At 59.3% G+C, this 12,832-nt stretch overlaps 3 protein-coding genes across 3 annotated transcripts; all 3 read right to left on the bottom strand.

Moving 5' to 3' along the window:
- Nucleotides 1–701: 701 nt before the first annotated feature.
- LOC144249956 (elongin-A-like) lies at nt 702–3,067 on the bottom strand. Its single transcript, XM_077792193.1, has 4 exons — nt 2,362–3,067; nt 1,961–2,062; nt 1,034–1,873; nt 702–793 (listed from the first exon to the last, which is right to left on the bottom strand). The coding sequence occupies exons 1-4, from the start codon at nt 3,065–3,067 to the stop codon at nt 702–704; spliced, it is 1,740 nt and encodes a 579-aa protein (XP_077648319.1).
- Nucleotides 3,068–5,302: 2,235 nt separating this feature from the next.
- LOC144249955 (elongin-A-like) lies at nt 5,303–7,677 on the bottom strand. Its single transcript, XM_077792192.1, has 4 exons — nt 6,972–7,677; nt 6,571–6,672; nt 5,644–6,483; nt 5,303–5,394 (listed from the first exon to the last, which is right to left on the bottom strand). The coding sequence occupies exons 1-4, from the start codon at nt 7,675–7,677 to the stop codon at nt 5,303–5,305; spliced, it is 1,740 nt and encodes a 579-aa protein (XP_077648318.1).
- Nucleotides 7,678–9,913: 2,236 nt separating this feature from the next.
- On the bottom strand, nt 9,914–12,294 carry LOC144249954 (elongin-A-like). The gene is made up of 4 exons (XM_077792191.1): nt 11,589–12,294; nt 11,188–11,289; nt 10,261–11,100; nt 9,914–10,005 (listed from the first exon to the last, which is right to left on the bottom strand). Exons 1-4 carry the CDS (start codon nt 12,292–12,294, stop codon nt 9,914–9,916), a joined length of 1,740 nt encoding a protein of 579 aa, XP_077648317.1.
- Nucleotides 12,295–12,832: the final 538 nt, after the last annotated feature.

Raw genomic sequence — 12,832 nt, 5'->3', positions numbered from 1 at the left:
ATTATATTAGCAGGTTTTTTTTTTTTTTTTTTTTTTTTTTGTACTTTACTTTGAGACAGGGTCTCACCGAGTTGCTCTGTCCTCGCTAAGTGGCTGAGGCTGGCTCTGAACTCTCTGCGCGCCTTTGTGAGCCTCCTGAACCGTTGGCGTCACTGGCGCGCATCACCGCCATTGGCTCGTCCTCATTTCTTCTTCTTCTTCTTGTTGTACTTTTCATTTCGGTCTCTCGTTTGCCTTTGGTTGTTGCTGCTGTTTCCCCTTGTACTGGGTGTTGAACAGAAGGGTGCTTTACCACCCTCCCCTCCCCAAAACTTGCTCTTTATTTATTTATTTTGGTATTGTTGTTGTTGTTTGTTTGTTTGTTTGTTTGTTTGTTTGTTTTCACAGTTAGTCAGATTCACCAGTCCTTGAACTAGTGGCTCCTGGGGCCATGTGTAAGAAAGCCCGCTGTCCTTCCCAAATAGACAACTGAGAGCTTTGACGGGCCTTTATTAGTCTAAAATTCAATCAGGGGGATTTCTACATGAAAACAACATCAGGGCTTAGGAGGGGCTCAGGTGACAAGAAAGGAAACAAAGGCAGTGAACTGGCATCGAGCTCTCCCGCGAGGGACACGCGCAAAGCACAGGGCAGAGAGTCCACGTTTGGCAGAGATCGAAGCCTCCTTTGGAAATCGCAAATGTCCAAGGCAAGGGCTGAGTTCATCTTCGGGAGATGACTCTCCTGTAGTCCTTAAGGGTCTTGGCCAAGAGTGGGGGGATGTCCTTAGCCTTGGCTTTTCTGGTGTTGGCCACTGGTGCCCCGCGGTGAGCTCTGACAGGGTTCCAAGAGGCCTCTGCTGCGGTCTCACTTGTAGCATCCAAGCTGCTGCCTCTGATGCCTCTGCAGCTGCTGCTGCTGCTGCTGCTGCTGCTGCTGGTGCTGGAGGGCGTGTCTCTGCCTCCCCTGGGGTCCTGGGCTGGTTGGAAGTTGGGTCTTCCTGAGGCGGCCGCTGCTAGTGTCCCAAACTGGCCGTGCCTCCTTGGAACCTCACCGGGTGACTTGAAATAGACCATCTTGGTTTGTCGGCCTCGGGGCTCTTGAGGATGTCTGGATCGTATTTGGGAGGTGAGTGCTCGCAGTCGCTGCTCTCGGGCGTCCTGAAGCCGCAGGTACATCTCCCTCCAGGACTCGTTCTCCTTAGGCGTTTCTCCCTTAAATTCTTGGCCACAGTGCAGTCTCCAGAGCCCATCTGACTCTTCCGCGGTCCCTTGGTGGCATCTCTCCGCGTGGTACAGCTGCTCGGGTGTGCAATTGTCCAGAGCAGACCCGAAAGGAGAATGCGGGAGCGCCCTCTCTTCCCACAGGGAATCCTGGTCTGCAACTCCCTGGCTGCCCCGTGGGAGCCAGGTCGTGTGGGCGAGATGGTCACGTTTGCCACCAGAGAACACGGGTGTCCTGGAATTAGTTCGCATTCCAGCGAAGCCAGCTTCTTCCTCTTTCTGAGGTGAAGAGAGCGCTGTTGCATGGGGTGCAAAGAAGCTCATCGGCGCATCATCATCCTCATCAGGAGGGGGACTGGGTGGGTCCCACAGGCTGGGGGACGGCGTGCCAGGCAGCACCGCAGCGGCTTCTCGGGAGACCCCTTCCATCCTGGCCCCACCGCCTTGGCCTTGGGCAGGCTGCGGCCCCGCCGACTGCTTTGCAGTCACCAGAGGAGGAAAGTTCTCCGCCGAGTCCAGGTGTTGGCTCGACCTCTTGGAAGCTTCTGCTTTCCGTGCCTTGGCCGAAGTCTTCGCCTTTTTCTTCTTCTTCCCAGGCCGCTCATCATACGTGAGGTACGCCTCGAAAGACATGGTGGGCGCCTCCGAGAACTCCTCCTCTGGCTGTCCGTCTGTGGGGGGTGGGGGGTGAGGAAACAAAACGGAAACAAAAATTAAAAAACAAACAAACCGAAAACGGAAAGGGTATCAGCACCAACCACAGTGAAAGCAAGAATCAGCAGCCCGCAGCCCGCAGCCCGCAGCCCGCAGGCGCTCTGCCTGTTCTTCAGCAGCCGAGCCGGGCTTGGGGGGCTCACTTTCTGGGTAGAGGATGGATGGTACTGGATTCACCGGGGAAGGGATGCCTCCCCTGCCCCTCCCCTCCCCGCACCCAACCACCCAACCACCCAACCACCCGGACTGCTGTCTTGGATGGATGGTTCTCTCCCTTCTAGGGCTCCTTCTGTCACTGGGAGAGAAGAATTGACTGCAAGGATCCACATTTTAGCTCCTCTCGACCTCCCTCCCTCCGTCCCTCCTGCCAGGTCCCACGCTGTCTGGGGGCTCCATGAGCTCCTTCTCCTTTCCTGTCCAAATGAGAAGATGGATTCCATCTTACCGTTGGGATCCTCGAGTTGGTCATCGGTCTCTCTTGCTCTGGGCAGCAGGTCGTGTTTCCCCCGGGGCCCATGCAGGGCACTTGCTCGCGGGAGTCCCGTGGTGGCCTGAAAAGGACCATCCCGGCCTTCGACAGGCACGCGGCCACGAGCGGAGGGCTCCGTGTCCTCCGGGGAAGCGGAGTGGTCCCCGCACATCGGATGAGGACCGGTAGGCCCCCCGGAGGCCCGAGCAGGGCAGCCATCCCAAGAGCGCCAGGGTGCAGGCAACGCTGCCAGCCGGGGGCGCTTCTTGCTCCCGTCTTCTCTCCTCTCACGCCTGGGAGACCTCTCCAGGTCTCTGTGCTTTTTGGGTCCGTGCCCGGTCCGGCGGGATGGACTGCCGAGTTTTCTCGAGTTTTCTCGGGAGCCCGTGTCCGTGATTTCCTTTGCCAGTTGGGAGTCGTGCGGACCACGCCCGGGGTCGGCCTCCAGAAGAGCCAGCTTCTTCCACCGGGCCGCCAAGTCCCTGGCCGGGCCGCCAAGGAGCTCGTGGTGGCGCAAGCTCTTGACCATCTTTCTGACACCTGTCTCCTGCAGGATGTGTGCGGTGAGGGGCAAGGCGGAGAGCTGCTGCAAGTATTTCTGGAGCTTGTCAGGGCGGGTCCTGGTGGCCAGGCGCCCCTGCAGCTTGCGAACGGCTCGCAGCAGCACCTCCTCGGACGCCATCTCGGGTGGCCGGCTCGGCCTCGGCCCTGGACTCGGTCCGCTGTCGCTCTGCCGGGGTATCGGGGCCCTGGCAACGGCTGGCCGCTTGTTCCGGGCGCGCTGGTGCTGCCCCGAGCGCCGCTGGGCGGGTGTGCTTCTGGTCCTCAGGGCGCCGGGCCTCAGCTGGAAGCACCTGTGCCTGGCGCTGTCCCAGAAGGAATGAGGCTGCAGAGGCAGGCCGACCTGGGCTTTATAGAGCCCCTGGCTCCGCCCCCCTGCCCGAGTGTGCGCCACGCCCCGCCCTCAAGGACCCCGCCCACCTGTCTCTTTCCAGGAGCACCCGCTAGCTCAGCTCCCATCCACTTCTGCGCCCGCCACCCATGCACTGGATTGGGTGGGCAGAACCTGGGTCCAATCAGGAGCGGCCACCCCGGCTAGAGCCTGGGTCTCGGTACCACCCGACTCGCGGACTAGTCTTCTCCCTCTTGGGCGCACGGGGAGACTGAATTTCAGGGACACGCCCTTCTGTGGCCCTGGGTCCCAGGACAGCGATTTGCCAGGGAAACCGGAACTGACTCTGAGGAGTCTAGGTCCTGTTGGGAGCCCAGGAATGGAGGCCCGGAGAGCCAAGAGGATTGGGGAAGCTTAGCTCCACAGGGCGAGGGTGATTCCTTGGCAGGAACCTCCAAAGGAAGTCTGGCGGGGGTTCCGTGGAATGAACTTGTGGCCATTGGCTCCAAAGGCCTGACTATCAGCCCGAGGGGGCGAGTTTGAAGAGCCCCAAGGCACCAGGCGGCCCGTGGGATACAAAAACCCATTTCTGAACGGTATTCAGCGCTTCTGGTGGTTTGGTTGGTTCCTTTGGGGGGATCCAACGAAGGGGTACTGGACCGGTGAGCGACCCCCGCCCACTCCCGCCCCCCACCTGAAGGCCCCTTTTGGCTTCTATTGAGAGGCAGGGTCTCGGTGAGCGGATGAGAGCCTGGCTTTGCCAGAGGCTGGCCTGGATCTCGCCCTGCTCCTGCTTCAGCCTCCCGAGCTGTTGGGATTATAGGCGGGAGCCGCTGGATCTTTCCCTTGACAACTCAGTACTTTGCACAGCCTCCATCCTTCTCCTTTCCAGACACAGAGATATCTCTCCGAAACATCTTCTTTCTTGATTGCCTTATGTTTTGCCATCCATTTGAGACTGGTCGGGGGGAGTGTGTTTGTGTGTGTGGCCCTGTGTGTGTGTGTGTGGGGGGGGCTCCTGCACGCGTGCGGGCACACACACACACACACACACACACAAGGAAAGCATGCATTCTTATTTGTCAGGGTCCTGTGGTTTATCCCAGGACCCTTATTGGATCCGTGTTCCCGCCGTTTTTCCATGGGCTTGGGGGAGTGTTTCTGGGTTGTCAGATCTGTTCTCTTGGTCTGTTTCTCTGTTTCTGATGCCAATGCCAGCGGTTATTCTTGAGGGAGTTGGGTTGGTGGGTGTGGTTTTCTTTGTTTCTGGATTAGATAACCGGACATTGTACTGAGGGGGGCGGGGGCTTTCAACCCCTGAGGCATATTATATTAGCAGGTTTTTTTTTTTTTTTTTTTTTTTTGTACTTTACTTTGAGACAGGGTCTCACCGAGTTGCTCTGTCCTCGCTAAGTGGCTGAGGCTGGCTCTGAACTCTCTGCGCGCCTTTGTGAGCCTCCTGAACCGTTGGCGTCACTGGCGCGCATCACCGCCATTGGCTCGTCCTCATTTCTTCTTCTTCTTCTTGTTGTACTTTTCATTTCGGTCTCTCGTTTGCCTTTGGTTGTTGCTGCTGTTTCCCCTTGTACTGGGTGTTGAACAGAAGGGTGCTTTACCACCCCCCCCTCCCCAAAACTTGCTCTTTATTTATTTATTTTGGTATTGTTGTTGTTGTTTGTTTGTTTGTTTGTTTGTTTGTTTGTTTTCACAGTTAGTCAGATTCACCAGTCCTTGAACTAGTGGCTCCTGGGGCCATGTGTAAGAAAGCCCGCTGTCCTTCCCAAATAGACAACTGAGAGCTTTGACGGGCCTTTATTAGTCTAAAATTCAATCAGGGGGATTTCTACATGAAAACAACATCAGGGCTTAGGAGGGGCTCAGGTGACAAGAAAGGAAACAAAGGCAGTGAACTGGCATCGAGCTCTCCCGCGAGGGACACGCGCAAAGCACAGGGCAGAGAGTCCACGTTTGGCAGAGATCGAAGCCTCCTTTGGAAATCGCAAATGTCCAAGGCAAGGGCTGAGTTCATCTTCGGGAGATGACTCTCCTGTAGTCCTTAAGGGTCTTGGCCAAGAGTGGGGGGATGTCCTTAGCCTTGGCTTTTCTGGTGTTGGCCACTGGTGCCCCGCGGTGAGCTCTGACAGGGTTCCAAGAGGCCTCTGCTGCGGTCTCACTTGTAGCATCCAAGCTGCTGCCTCTGATGCCTCTGCAGCTGCTGCTGCTGCTGCTGCTGCTGCTGCTGCTGCTGCTGGTGCTGGAGGGCGTGTCTCTGCCTCCCCTGGGGTCCTGGGCTGGTTGGAAGTTGGGTCTTCCTGAGGCGGCCGCTGCTAGTGTCCCAAACTGGCCGTGCCTCCTTGGAACCTCACCGGGTGACTTGAAATAGACCATCTTGGTTTGTCGGCCTCGGGGCTCTTGAGGATGTCTGGATCGTATTTGGGAGGTGAGTGCTCGCAGTCGCTGCTCTCGGGCGTCCTGAAGCCGCAGGTACATCTCCCTCCAGGACTCGTTCTCCTTAGGCGTTTCTCCCTTAAATTCTTGGCCACAGTGCAGTCTCCAGAGCCCATCTGACTCTTCCGCGGTCCCTTGGTGGCATCTCTCCGCGTGGTACAGCTGCTCGGGTGTGCAATTGTCCAGAGCAGACCCGAAAGGAGAATGCGGGAGCGCCCTCTCTTCCCACAGGGAATCCTGGTCTGCAACTCCCTGGCTGCCCCGTGGGAGCCAGGTCGTGTGGGCGAGATGGTCACGTTTGCCACCAGAGAACACGGGTGTCCTGGAATTAGTTCGCATTCCAGCGAAGCCAGCTTCTTCCTCTTTCTGAGGTGAAGAGAGCGCTGTTGCATGGGGTGCAAAGAAGCTCATCGGCGCATCATCATCCTCATCAGGAGGGGGACTGGGTGGGTCCCACAGGCTGGGGGACGGCGTGCCAGGCAGCACCGCAGCGGCTTCTCGGGAGACCCCTTCCATCCTGGCCCCACCGCCTTGGCCTTGGGCAGGCTGCGGCCCCGCCGACTGCTTTGCAGTCACCAGAGGAGGAAAGTTCTCCGCCGAGTCCAGGTGTTGGCTCGACCTCTTGGAAGCTTCTGCTTTCCGTGCCTTGGCCGAAGTCTTCGCCTTTTTCTTCTTCTTCCCAGGCCGCTCATCATACGTGAGGTACGCCTCGAAAGACATGGTGGGCGCCTCCGAGAACTCCTCCTCTGGCTGTCCGTCTGTGGGGGGTGGGGGGTGAGGAAACAAAACGGAAACAAAAATTAAAAAACAAACAAACCGAAAACGGAAAGGGTATCAGCACCAACCACAGTGAAAGCAAGAATCAGCAGCCCGCAGCCCGCAGCCCGCAGCCCGCAGGCGCTCTGCCTGTTCTTCAGCAGCCGAGCCGGGCTTGGGGGGCTCACTTTCTGGGTAGAGGATGGATGGTACTGGATTCACCGGGGAAGGGATGCCTCCCCTGCCCCTCCCCTCCCCGCACCCAACCACCCAACCACCCAACCACCCGGACTGCTGTCTTGGATGGATGGTTCTCTCCCTTCTAGGGCTCCTTCTGTCACTGGGAGAGAAGAATTGACTGCAAGGATCCACATTTTAGCTCCTCTCGACCTCCCTCCCTCCGTCCCTCCTGCCAGGTCCCACGCTGTCTGGGGGCTCCATGAGCTCCTTCTCCTTTCCTGTCCAAATGAGAAGATGGATTCCATCTTACCGTTGGGATCCTCGAGTTGGTCATCGGTCTCTCTTGCTCTGGGCAGCAGGTCGTGTTTCCCCCGGGGCCCATGCAGGGCACTTGCTCGCGGGAGTCCCGTGGTGGCCTGAAAAGGACCATCCCGGCCTTCGACAGGCACGCGGCCACGAGCGGAGGGCTCCGTGTCCTCCGGGGAAGCGGAGTGGTCCCCGCACATCGGATGAGGACCGGTAGGCCCCCCGGAGGCCCGAGCAGGGCAGCCATCCCAAGAGCGCCAGGGTGCAGGCAACGCTGCCAGCCGGGGGCGCTTCTTGCTCCCGTCTTCTCTCCTCTCACGCCTGGGAGACCTCTCCAGGTCTCTGTGCTTTTTGGGTCCGTGCCCGGTCCGGCGGGATGGACTGCCGAGTTTTCTCGAGTTTTCTCGGGAGCCCGTGTCCGTGATTTCCTTTGCCAGTTGGGAGTCGTGCGGACCACGCCCGGGGTCGGCCTCCAGAAGAGCCAGCTTCTTCCACCGGGCCGCCAAGTCCCTGGCCGGGCCGCCAAGGAGCTCGTGGTGGCGCAAGCTCTTGACCATCTTTCTGACACCTGTCTCCTGCAGGATGTGTGCGGTGAGGGGCAAGGCGGAGAGCTGCTGCAAGTATTTCTGGAGCTTGTCAGGGCGGGTCCTGGTGGCCAGGCGCCCCTGCAGCTTGCGAACGGCTCGCAGCAGCACCTCCTCGGACGCCATCTCGGGTGGCCGGCTCGGCCTCGGCCCTGGACTCGGTCCGCTGTCGCTCTGCCGGGGTATCGGGGCCCTGGCAACGGCTGGCCGCTTGTTCCGGGCGCGCTGGTGCTGCCCCGAGCGCCGCTGGGCGGGTGTGCTTCTGGTCCTCAGGGCGCCGGGCCTCAGCTGGAAGCACCTGTGCCTGGCGCTGTCCCAGAAGGAATGAGGCTGCAGAGGCAGGCCGACCTGGGCTTTATAGAGCCCCTGGCTCCGCCCCCCTGCCCGAGTGTGCGCCACGCCCCGCCCTCAAGGACCCCGCCCACCTGTCTCTTTCCAGGAGCACCCGCTAGCTCAGCTCCCATCCACTTCTGCGCCCGCCACCCATGCACTGGATTGGGTGGGCAGAACCTGGGTCCAATCAGGAGCGGCCACCCCGGCTAGAGCCTGGGTCTCGGTACCACCCGACTCGCGGACTAGTCTTCTCCCTCTTGGGCGCACGGGGAGACTGAATTTCAGGGACACGCCCTTCTGTGGCCCTGGGTCCCAGGACAGCGATTTGCCAGGGAAACCGGAACTGACTCTGAGGAGTCTAGGTCCTGTTGGGAGCCCAGGAATGGAGGCCCGGAGAGCCAAGAGGATTGGGGAAGCTTAGCTCCACAGGGCGAGGGTGATTCCTTGGCAGGAACCTCCAAAGGAAGTCTGGCGGGGGTTCTGTGGAATGAACTTGTGGCCATTGGCTCCAAAGGCCTGACTATCAGCCCGAGGGGGCGAGTTTGAAGAGCCCCAAGGCACCAGGCGGCCCGTGGGATACAAAAACCCATTTCTGAACGGTATTCAGCGCTTCTGGTGGTTTGGTTGGTTCCTTTGGGGGGATCCAACGAAGGGGTACTGGACCGGTGAGCGACCCCCGCCCACTCCCGCCCCCCACCTGAAGGCCCCTTTTGGCTTCTATTGAGAGGCAGGGTCTCGGTGAGCGGATGAGAGCCTGGCTTTGCCAGAGGCTGGCCTGGATCTCGCCCTGCTCCTGCTTCAGCCTCCCGAGCTGTTGGGATTATAGGCGGGAGCCGCTGGATCTTTCCCTTGACAACTCAGTACTTTGCACAGCCTCCATCCTTCTCCTTTCCAGACACAGAGATATCTCTCCGAAACATCTTCTTTCTTGATTGCCTTATGTTTTGCCATCCATTTGAGACTGGTCGGGGGGAGTGTGTTTGTGTGTGTGGCCCTGTGTGTGTGTGTGTGTGGGGGGCTCCTGCACGCGTGCGGGCACACACACACACACACACACACACACAAGGAAAGCATGCATTCTTATTTGTCAGGGTCCTGTGGTTTATCCCAGGACCCTTATTGGATCCGTGTTCCCGCCGTTTTTCCATGGGCTTGGGGGAGTGTTTCTGGGTTGTCAGATCTGTTCTCTTGGTCTGTTTCTCTGTTTCTGATGCCAATGCCAGCGGTTATTCTTGAGGGAGTTGGGTTGGTGGGTGTGGTTTTCTTTGTTTCTGGATTAGATAACCGGACATTGTACTGAGGGGGGCGGGGGCTTTCAACCCCTGAGGCATATTATATTAGCAGGTTTTTTTTTTTTTTTTTTTTTTTGTACTTTACTTTGAGACAGGGTCTCACCGAGTTGCTCTGTCCTCGCTAAGTGGCTGAGGCTGGCTCTGAACTCTCTGCGCGCCTTTGTGAGCCTCCTGAACCGTTGGCGTCACTGGCGCGCATCACCGCCATTGGCTCGTCCTCATTTCTTCTTCTTCTTCTTGTTGTACTTTTCATTTCGGTCTCTCGTTTGCCTTTGGTTGTTGCTGCTGTTTCCCCTTGTACTGGGTGTTGAACAGAAGGGTGCTTTACCACCCTCCCCTCCCCAAAACTTGCTCTTTATTTATTTATTTTGGTATTGTTGTTGTTGTTTGTTTGTTTGTTTGTTTGTTTGTTTGTTTTCACAGTTAGTCAGATTCACCAGTCCTTGAACTAGTGGCTCCTGGGGCCATGTGTAAGAAAGCCCGCTGTCCTTCCCAAATAGACAACTGAGAGCTTTGACGGGCCTTTATTAGTCTAAAATTCAATCAGGGGGATTTCTACATGAAAACAACATCAGGGCTTAGGAGGGGCTCAGGTGACAAGAAAGGAAACAAAGGCAGTGAACTGGCATCGAGCTCTCCCGCGAGGGACACGCGCAAAGCACAGGGCAGAGAGTCCACGTTTGGCAGAGATCGAAGCCTCCTTTGGAAATCGCAAATGTCCAAGGCAAGGGCTGAGTTCATCTTCGGGAGATGACTCTCCTGTAGTCCTTAAGGGTCTTGGCCAAGAGTGGGGGGATGTCCTTAGCCTTGGCTTTTCTGGTGTTGGCCACTGGTGCCCCGCGGTGAGCTCTGACAGGGTTCCAAGAGGCCTCTGCTGCGGTCTCACTTGTAGCATCCAAGCTGCTGCCTCTGATGCCTCTGCAGCTGCTGCTGCTGCTGCTGCTGCTGCTGCTGCTGCTGCTGCTGCTGGTGCTGGAGGGCGTGTCTCTGCCTCCCCTGGGGTCCTGGGCTGGTTGGAAGTTGGGTCTTCCTGAGGCGGCCGCTGCTAGTGTCCCAAACTGGCCGTGCCTCCTTGGAACCTCACCGGGTGACTTGAAATAGACCATCTTGGTTTGTCGGCCTCGGGGCTCTTGAGGATGTCTGGATCGTATTTGGGAGGTGAGTGCTCGCAGTCGCTGCTCTCGGGCGTCCTGAAGCCGCAGGTACATCTCCCTCCAGGACTCGTTCTCCTTAGGCGTTTCTCCCTTAAATTCTTGGCCACAGTGCAGTCTCCAGAGCCCATCTGACTCTTCCGCGGTCCCTTGGTGGCATCTCTCCGCGTGGTACAGCTGCTCGGGTGTGCAATTGTCCAGAGCAGACCCGAAAGGAGAATGCGGGAGCGCCCTCTCTTCCCACAGGGAATCCTGGTCTGCAACTCCCTGGCTGCCCCGTGGGAGCCAGGTCGTGTGGGCGAGATGGTCACGTTTGCCACCAGAGAACACGGGTGTCCTGGAATTAGTTCGCATTCCAGCGAAGCCAGCTTCTTCCTCTTTCTGAGGTGAAGAGAGCGCTGTTGCATGGGGTGCAAAGAAGCTCATCGGCGCATCATCATCCTCATCAGGAGGGGGACTGGGTGGGTCCCACAGGCTGGGGGACGGCGTGCCAGGCAGCACCGCAGCGGCTTCTCGGGAGACCCCTTCCATCCTGGCCCCACCGCCTTGGCCTTGGGCAGGCTGCGGCCCCGCCGACTGCTTTGCAGTCACCAGAGGAGGAAAGTTCTCCGCCGAGTCCAGGTGTTGGCTCGACCTCTTGGAAGCTTCTGCTTTCCGTGCCTTGGCCGAAGTCTTCGCCTTTTTCTTCTTCTTCCCAGGCCGCTCATCATACGTGAGGTACGCCTCGAAAGACATGGTGGGCGCCTCCGAGAACTCCTCCTCTGGCTGTCCGTCTGTGGGGGGTGGGGGGTGAGGAAACAAAACGGAAACAAAAATTAAAAAACAAACAAACCGAAAACGGAAAGGGTATCAGCACCAACCACAGTGAAAGCAAGAATCAGCAGCCCGCAGCCCGCAGCCCGCAGCCCGCAGGCGCTCTGCCTGTTCTTCAGCAGCCGAGCCGGGCTTGGGGGGCTCACTTTCTGGGTAGAGGATGGATGGTACTGGATTCACCGGGGAAGGGATGCCTCCCCTGCCCCTCCCCTCCCCGCACCCAACCACCCAACCACCCAACCACCCGGACTGCTGTCTTGGATGGATGGTTCTCTCCCTTCTAGGGCTCCTTCTGTCACTGGGAGAGAAGAATTGACTGCAAGGATCCACATTTTAGCTCCTCTCGACCTCCCTCCCTCCGTCCCTCCTGCCAGGTCCCACGCTGTCTGGGGGCTCCATGAGCTCCTTCTCCTTTCCTGTCCAAATGAGAAGATGGATTCCATCTTACCGTTGGGATCCTCGAGTTGGTCATCGGTCTCTCTTGCTCTGGGCAGCAGGTCGTGTTTCCCCCGGGGCCCATGCAGGGCACTTGCTCGCGGGAGTCCCGTGGTGGCCTGAAAAGGACCATCCCGGCCTTCGACAGGCACGCGGCCACGAGCGGAGGGCTCCGTGTCCTCCGGGGAAGCGGAGTGGTCCCCGCACATCGGATGAGGACCGGTAGGCCCCCCGGAGGCCCGAGCAGGGCAGCCATCCCAAGAGCGCCAGGGTGCAGGCAACGCTGCCAGCCGGGGGCGCTTCTTGCTCCCGTCTTCTCTCCTCTCACGCCTGGGAGACCTCTCCAGGTCTCTGTGCTTTTTGGGTCCGTGCCCGGTCCGGCGGGATGGACTGCCGAGTTTTCTCGAGTTTTCTCGGGAGCCCGTGTCCGTGATTTCCTTTGCCAGTTGGGAGTCGTGCGGACCACGCCCGGGGTCGGCCTCCAGAAGAGCCAGCTTCTTCCACCGGGCCGCCAAGTCCCTGGCCGGGCCGCCAAGGAGCTCGTGGTGGCGCAAGCTCTTGACCATCTTTCTGACACCTGTCTCCTGCAGGATGTGTGCGGTGAGGGGCAAGGCGGAGAGCTGCTGCAAGTATTTCTGGAGCTTGTCAGGGCGGGTCCTGGTGGCCAGGCGCCCCTGCAGCTTGCGAACGGCTCGCAGCAGCACCTCCTCGGACGCCATCTCGGGTGGCCGGCTCGGCCTCGGCCCTGGACTCGGTCCGCTGTCGCTCTGCCGGGGTATCGGGGCCCTGGCAACGGCTGGCCGCTTGTTCCGGGCGCGCTGGTGCTGCCCCGAGCGCCGCTGGGCGGGTGTGCTTCTGGTCCTCAGGGCGCCGGGCCTCAGCTGGAAGCACCTGTGCCTGGCGCTGTCCCAGAAGGAATGAGGCTGCAGAGGCAGGCCGACCTGGGCTTTATAGAGCCCCTGGCTCCGCCCCCCTGCCCGAGTGTGCGCCACGCCCCGCCCTCAAGGACCCCGCCCACCTGTCTCTTTCCAGGAGCACCCGCTAGCTCAGCTCCCATCCACTTCTGCGCCCGCCACCCATGCACTGGATTGGGTGGGCAGAACCTGGGTCCAATCAGGAGCGGCCACCCCGGCTAGAGCCTGGGTCTCGGTACCACCCGACTCGCGGACTAGTCTTCTCCCTCTTGGGCGCACGGGGAGACTGAATTTCAGGGACACGCCCTTCTGTGGCCCTGGGTCCCAGGACAGCGATTTGCCA

Source organism: Urocitellus parryii, chromosome 13 (genome assembly GCF_045843805.1).
Source record: "Urocitellus parryii isolate mUroPar1 chromosome 13, mUroPar1.hap1, whole genome shotgun sequence".
NCBI classification, from domain to species: domain Eukaryota; kingdom Metazoa; phylum Chordata; class Mammalia; order Rodentia; family Sciuridae; genus Urocitellus; species Urocitellus parryii.
Note: the sequence above shows the minus strand (reverse complement) of the source record. Positions and strands in the feature narration are given on the sequence as shown.

Excerpts from the sequence above, each read along its gene's own strand:
- LOC144249956 (XM_077792193.1), bottom strand. The coding sequence starts at position 3,067 with ATGGCGTCCGAGGAGGTGCTGCTGCGAGCCGTTCGCAAGCTGCAGGGG. Across the intron at positions 1,874-1,960 it reads TGATTCTTGCTTTCACTGTG|ACGGACAGCCAGAGGAGGAG; the intron begins GTTGGTGCTGAT and ends CACCCCCCACAG. Across the intron at positions 794-1,033 it reads GGTCTATTTCAAGTCACCCG|TGGCCAACACCAGAAAAGCC; the intron begins GTGAGGTTCCAA and ends GCGGGGCACCAG.
- LOC144249955 (XM_077792192.1), bottom strand. The coding sequence starts at position 7,677 with ATGGCGTCCGAGGAGGTGCTGCTGCGAGCCGTTCGCAAGCTGCAGGGG. Across the intron at positions 6,673-6,971 it reads CCAACTCGAGGATCCCAACG|AAAGTGAGCCCCCCAAGCCC; the intron begins GTAAGATGGAAT and ends TCCTCTACCCAG. Across the intron at positions 6,484-6,570 it reads TGATTCTTGCTTTCACTGTG|ACGGACAGCCAGAGGAGGAG; the intron begins GTTGGTGCTGAT and ends CACCCCCCACAG.
- LOC144249954 (XM_077792191.1), bottom strand. The coding sequence starts at position 12,294 with ATGGCGTCCGAGGAGGTGCTGCTGCGAGCCGTTCGCAAGCTGCAGGGG. Across the intron at positions 11,290-11,588 it reads CCAACTCGAGGATCCCAACG|AAAGTGAGCCCCCCAAGCCC; the intron begins GTAAGATGGAAT and ends TCCTCTACCCAG. Across the intron at positions 10,006-10,260 it reads GGTCTATTTCAAGTCACCCG|TGGCCAACACCAGAAAAGCC; the intron begins GTGAGGTTCCAA and ends GCGGGGCACCAG.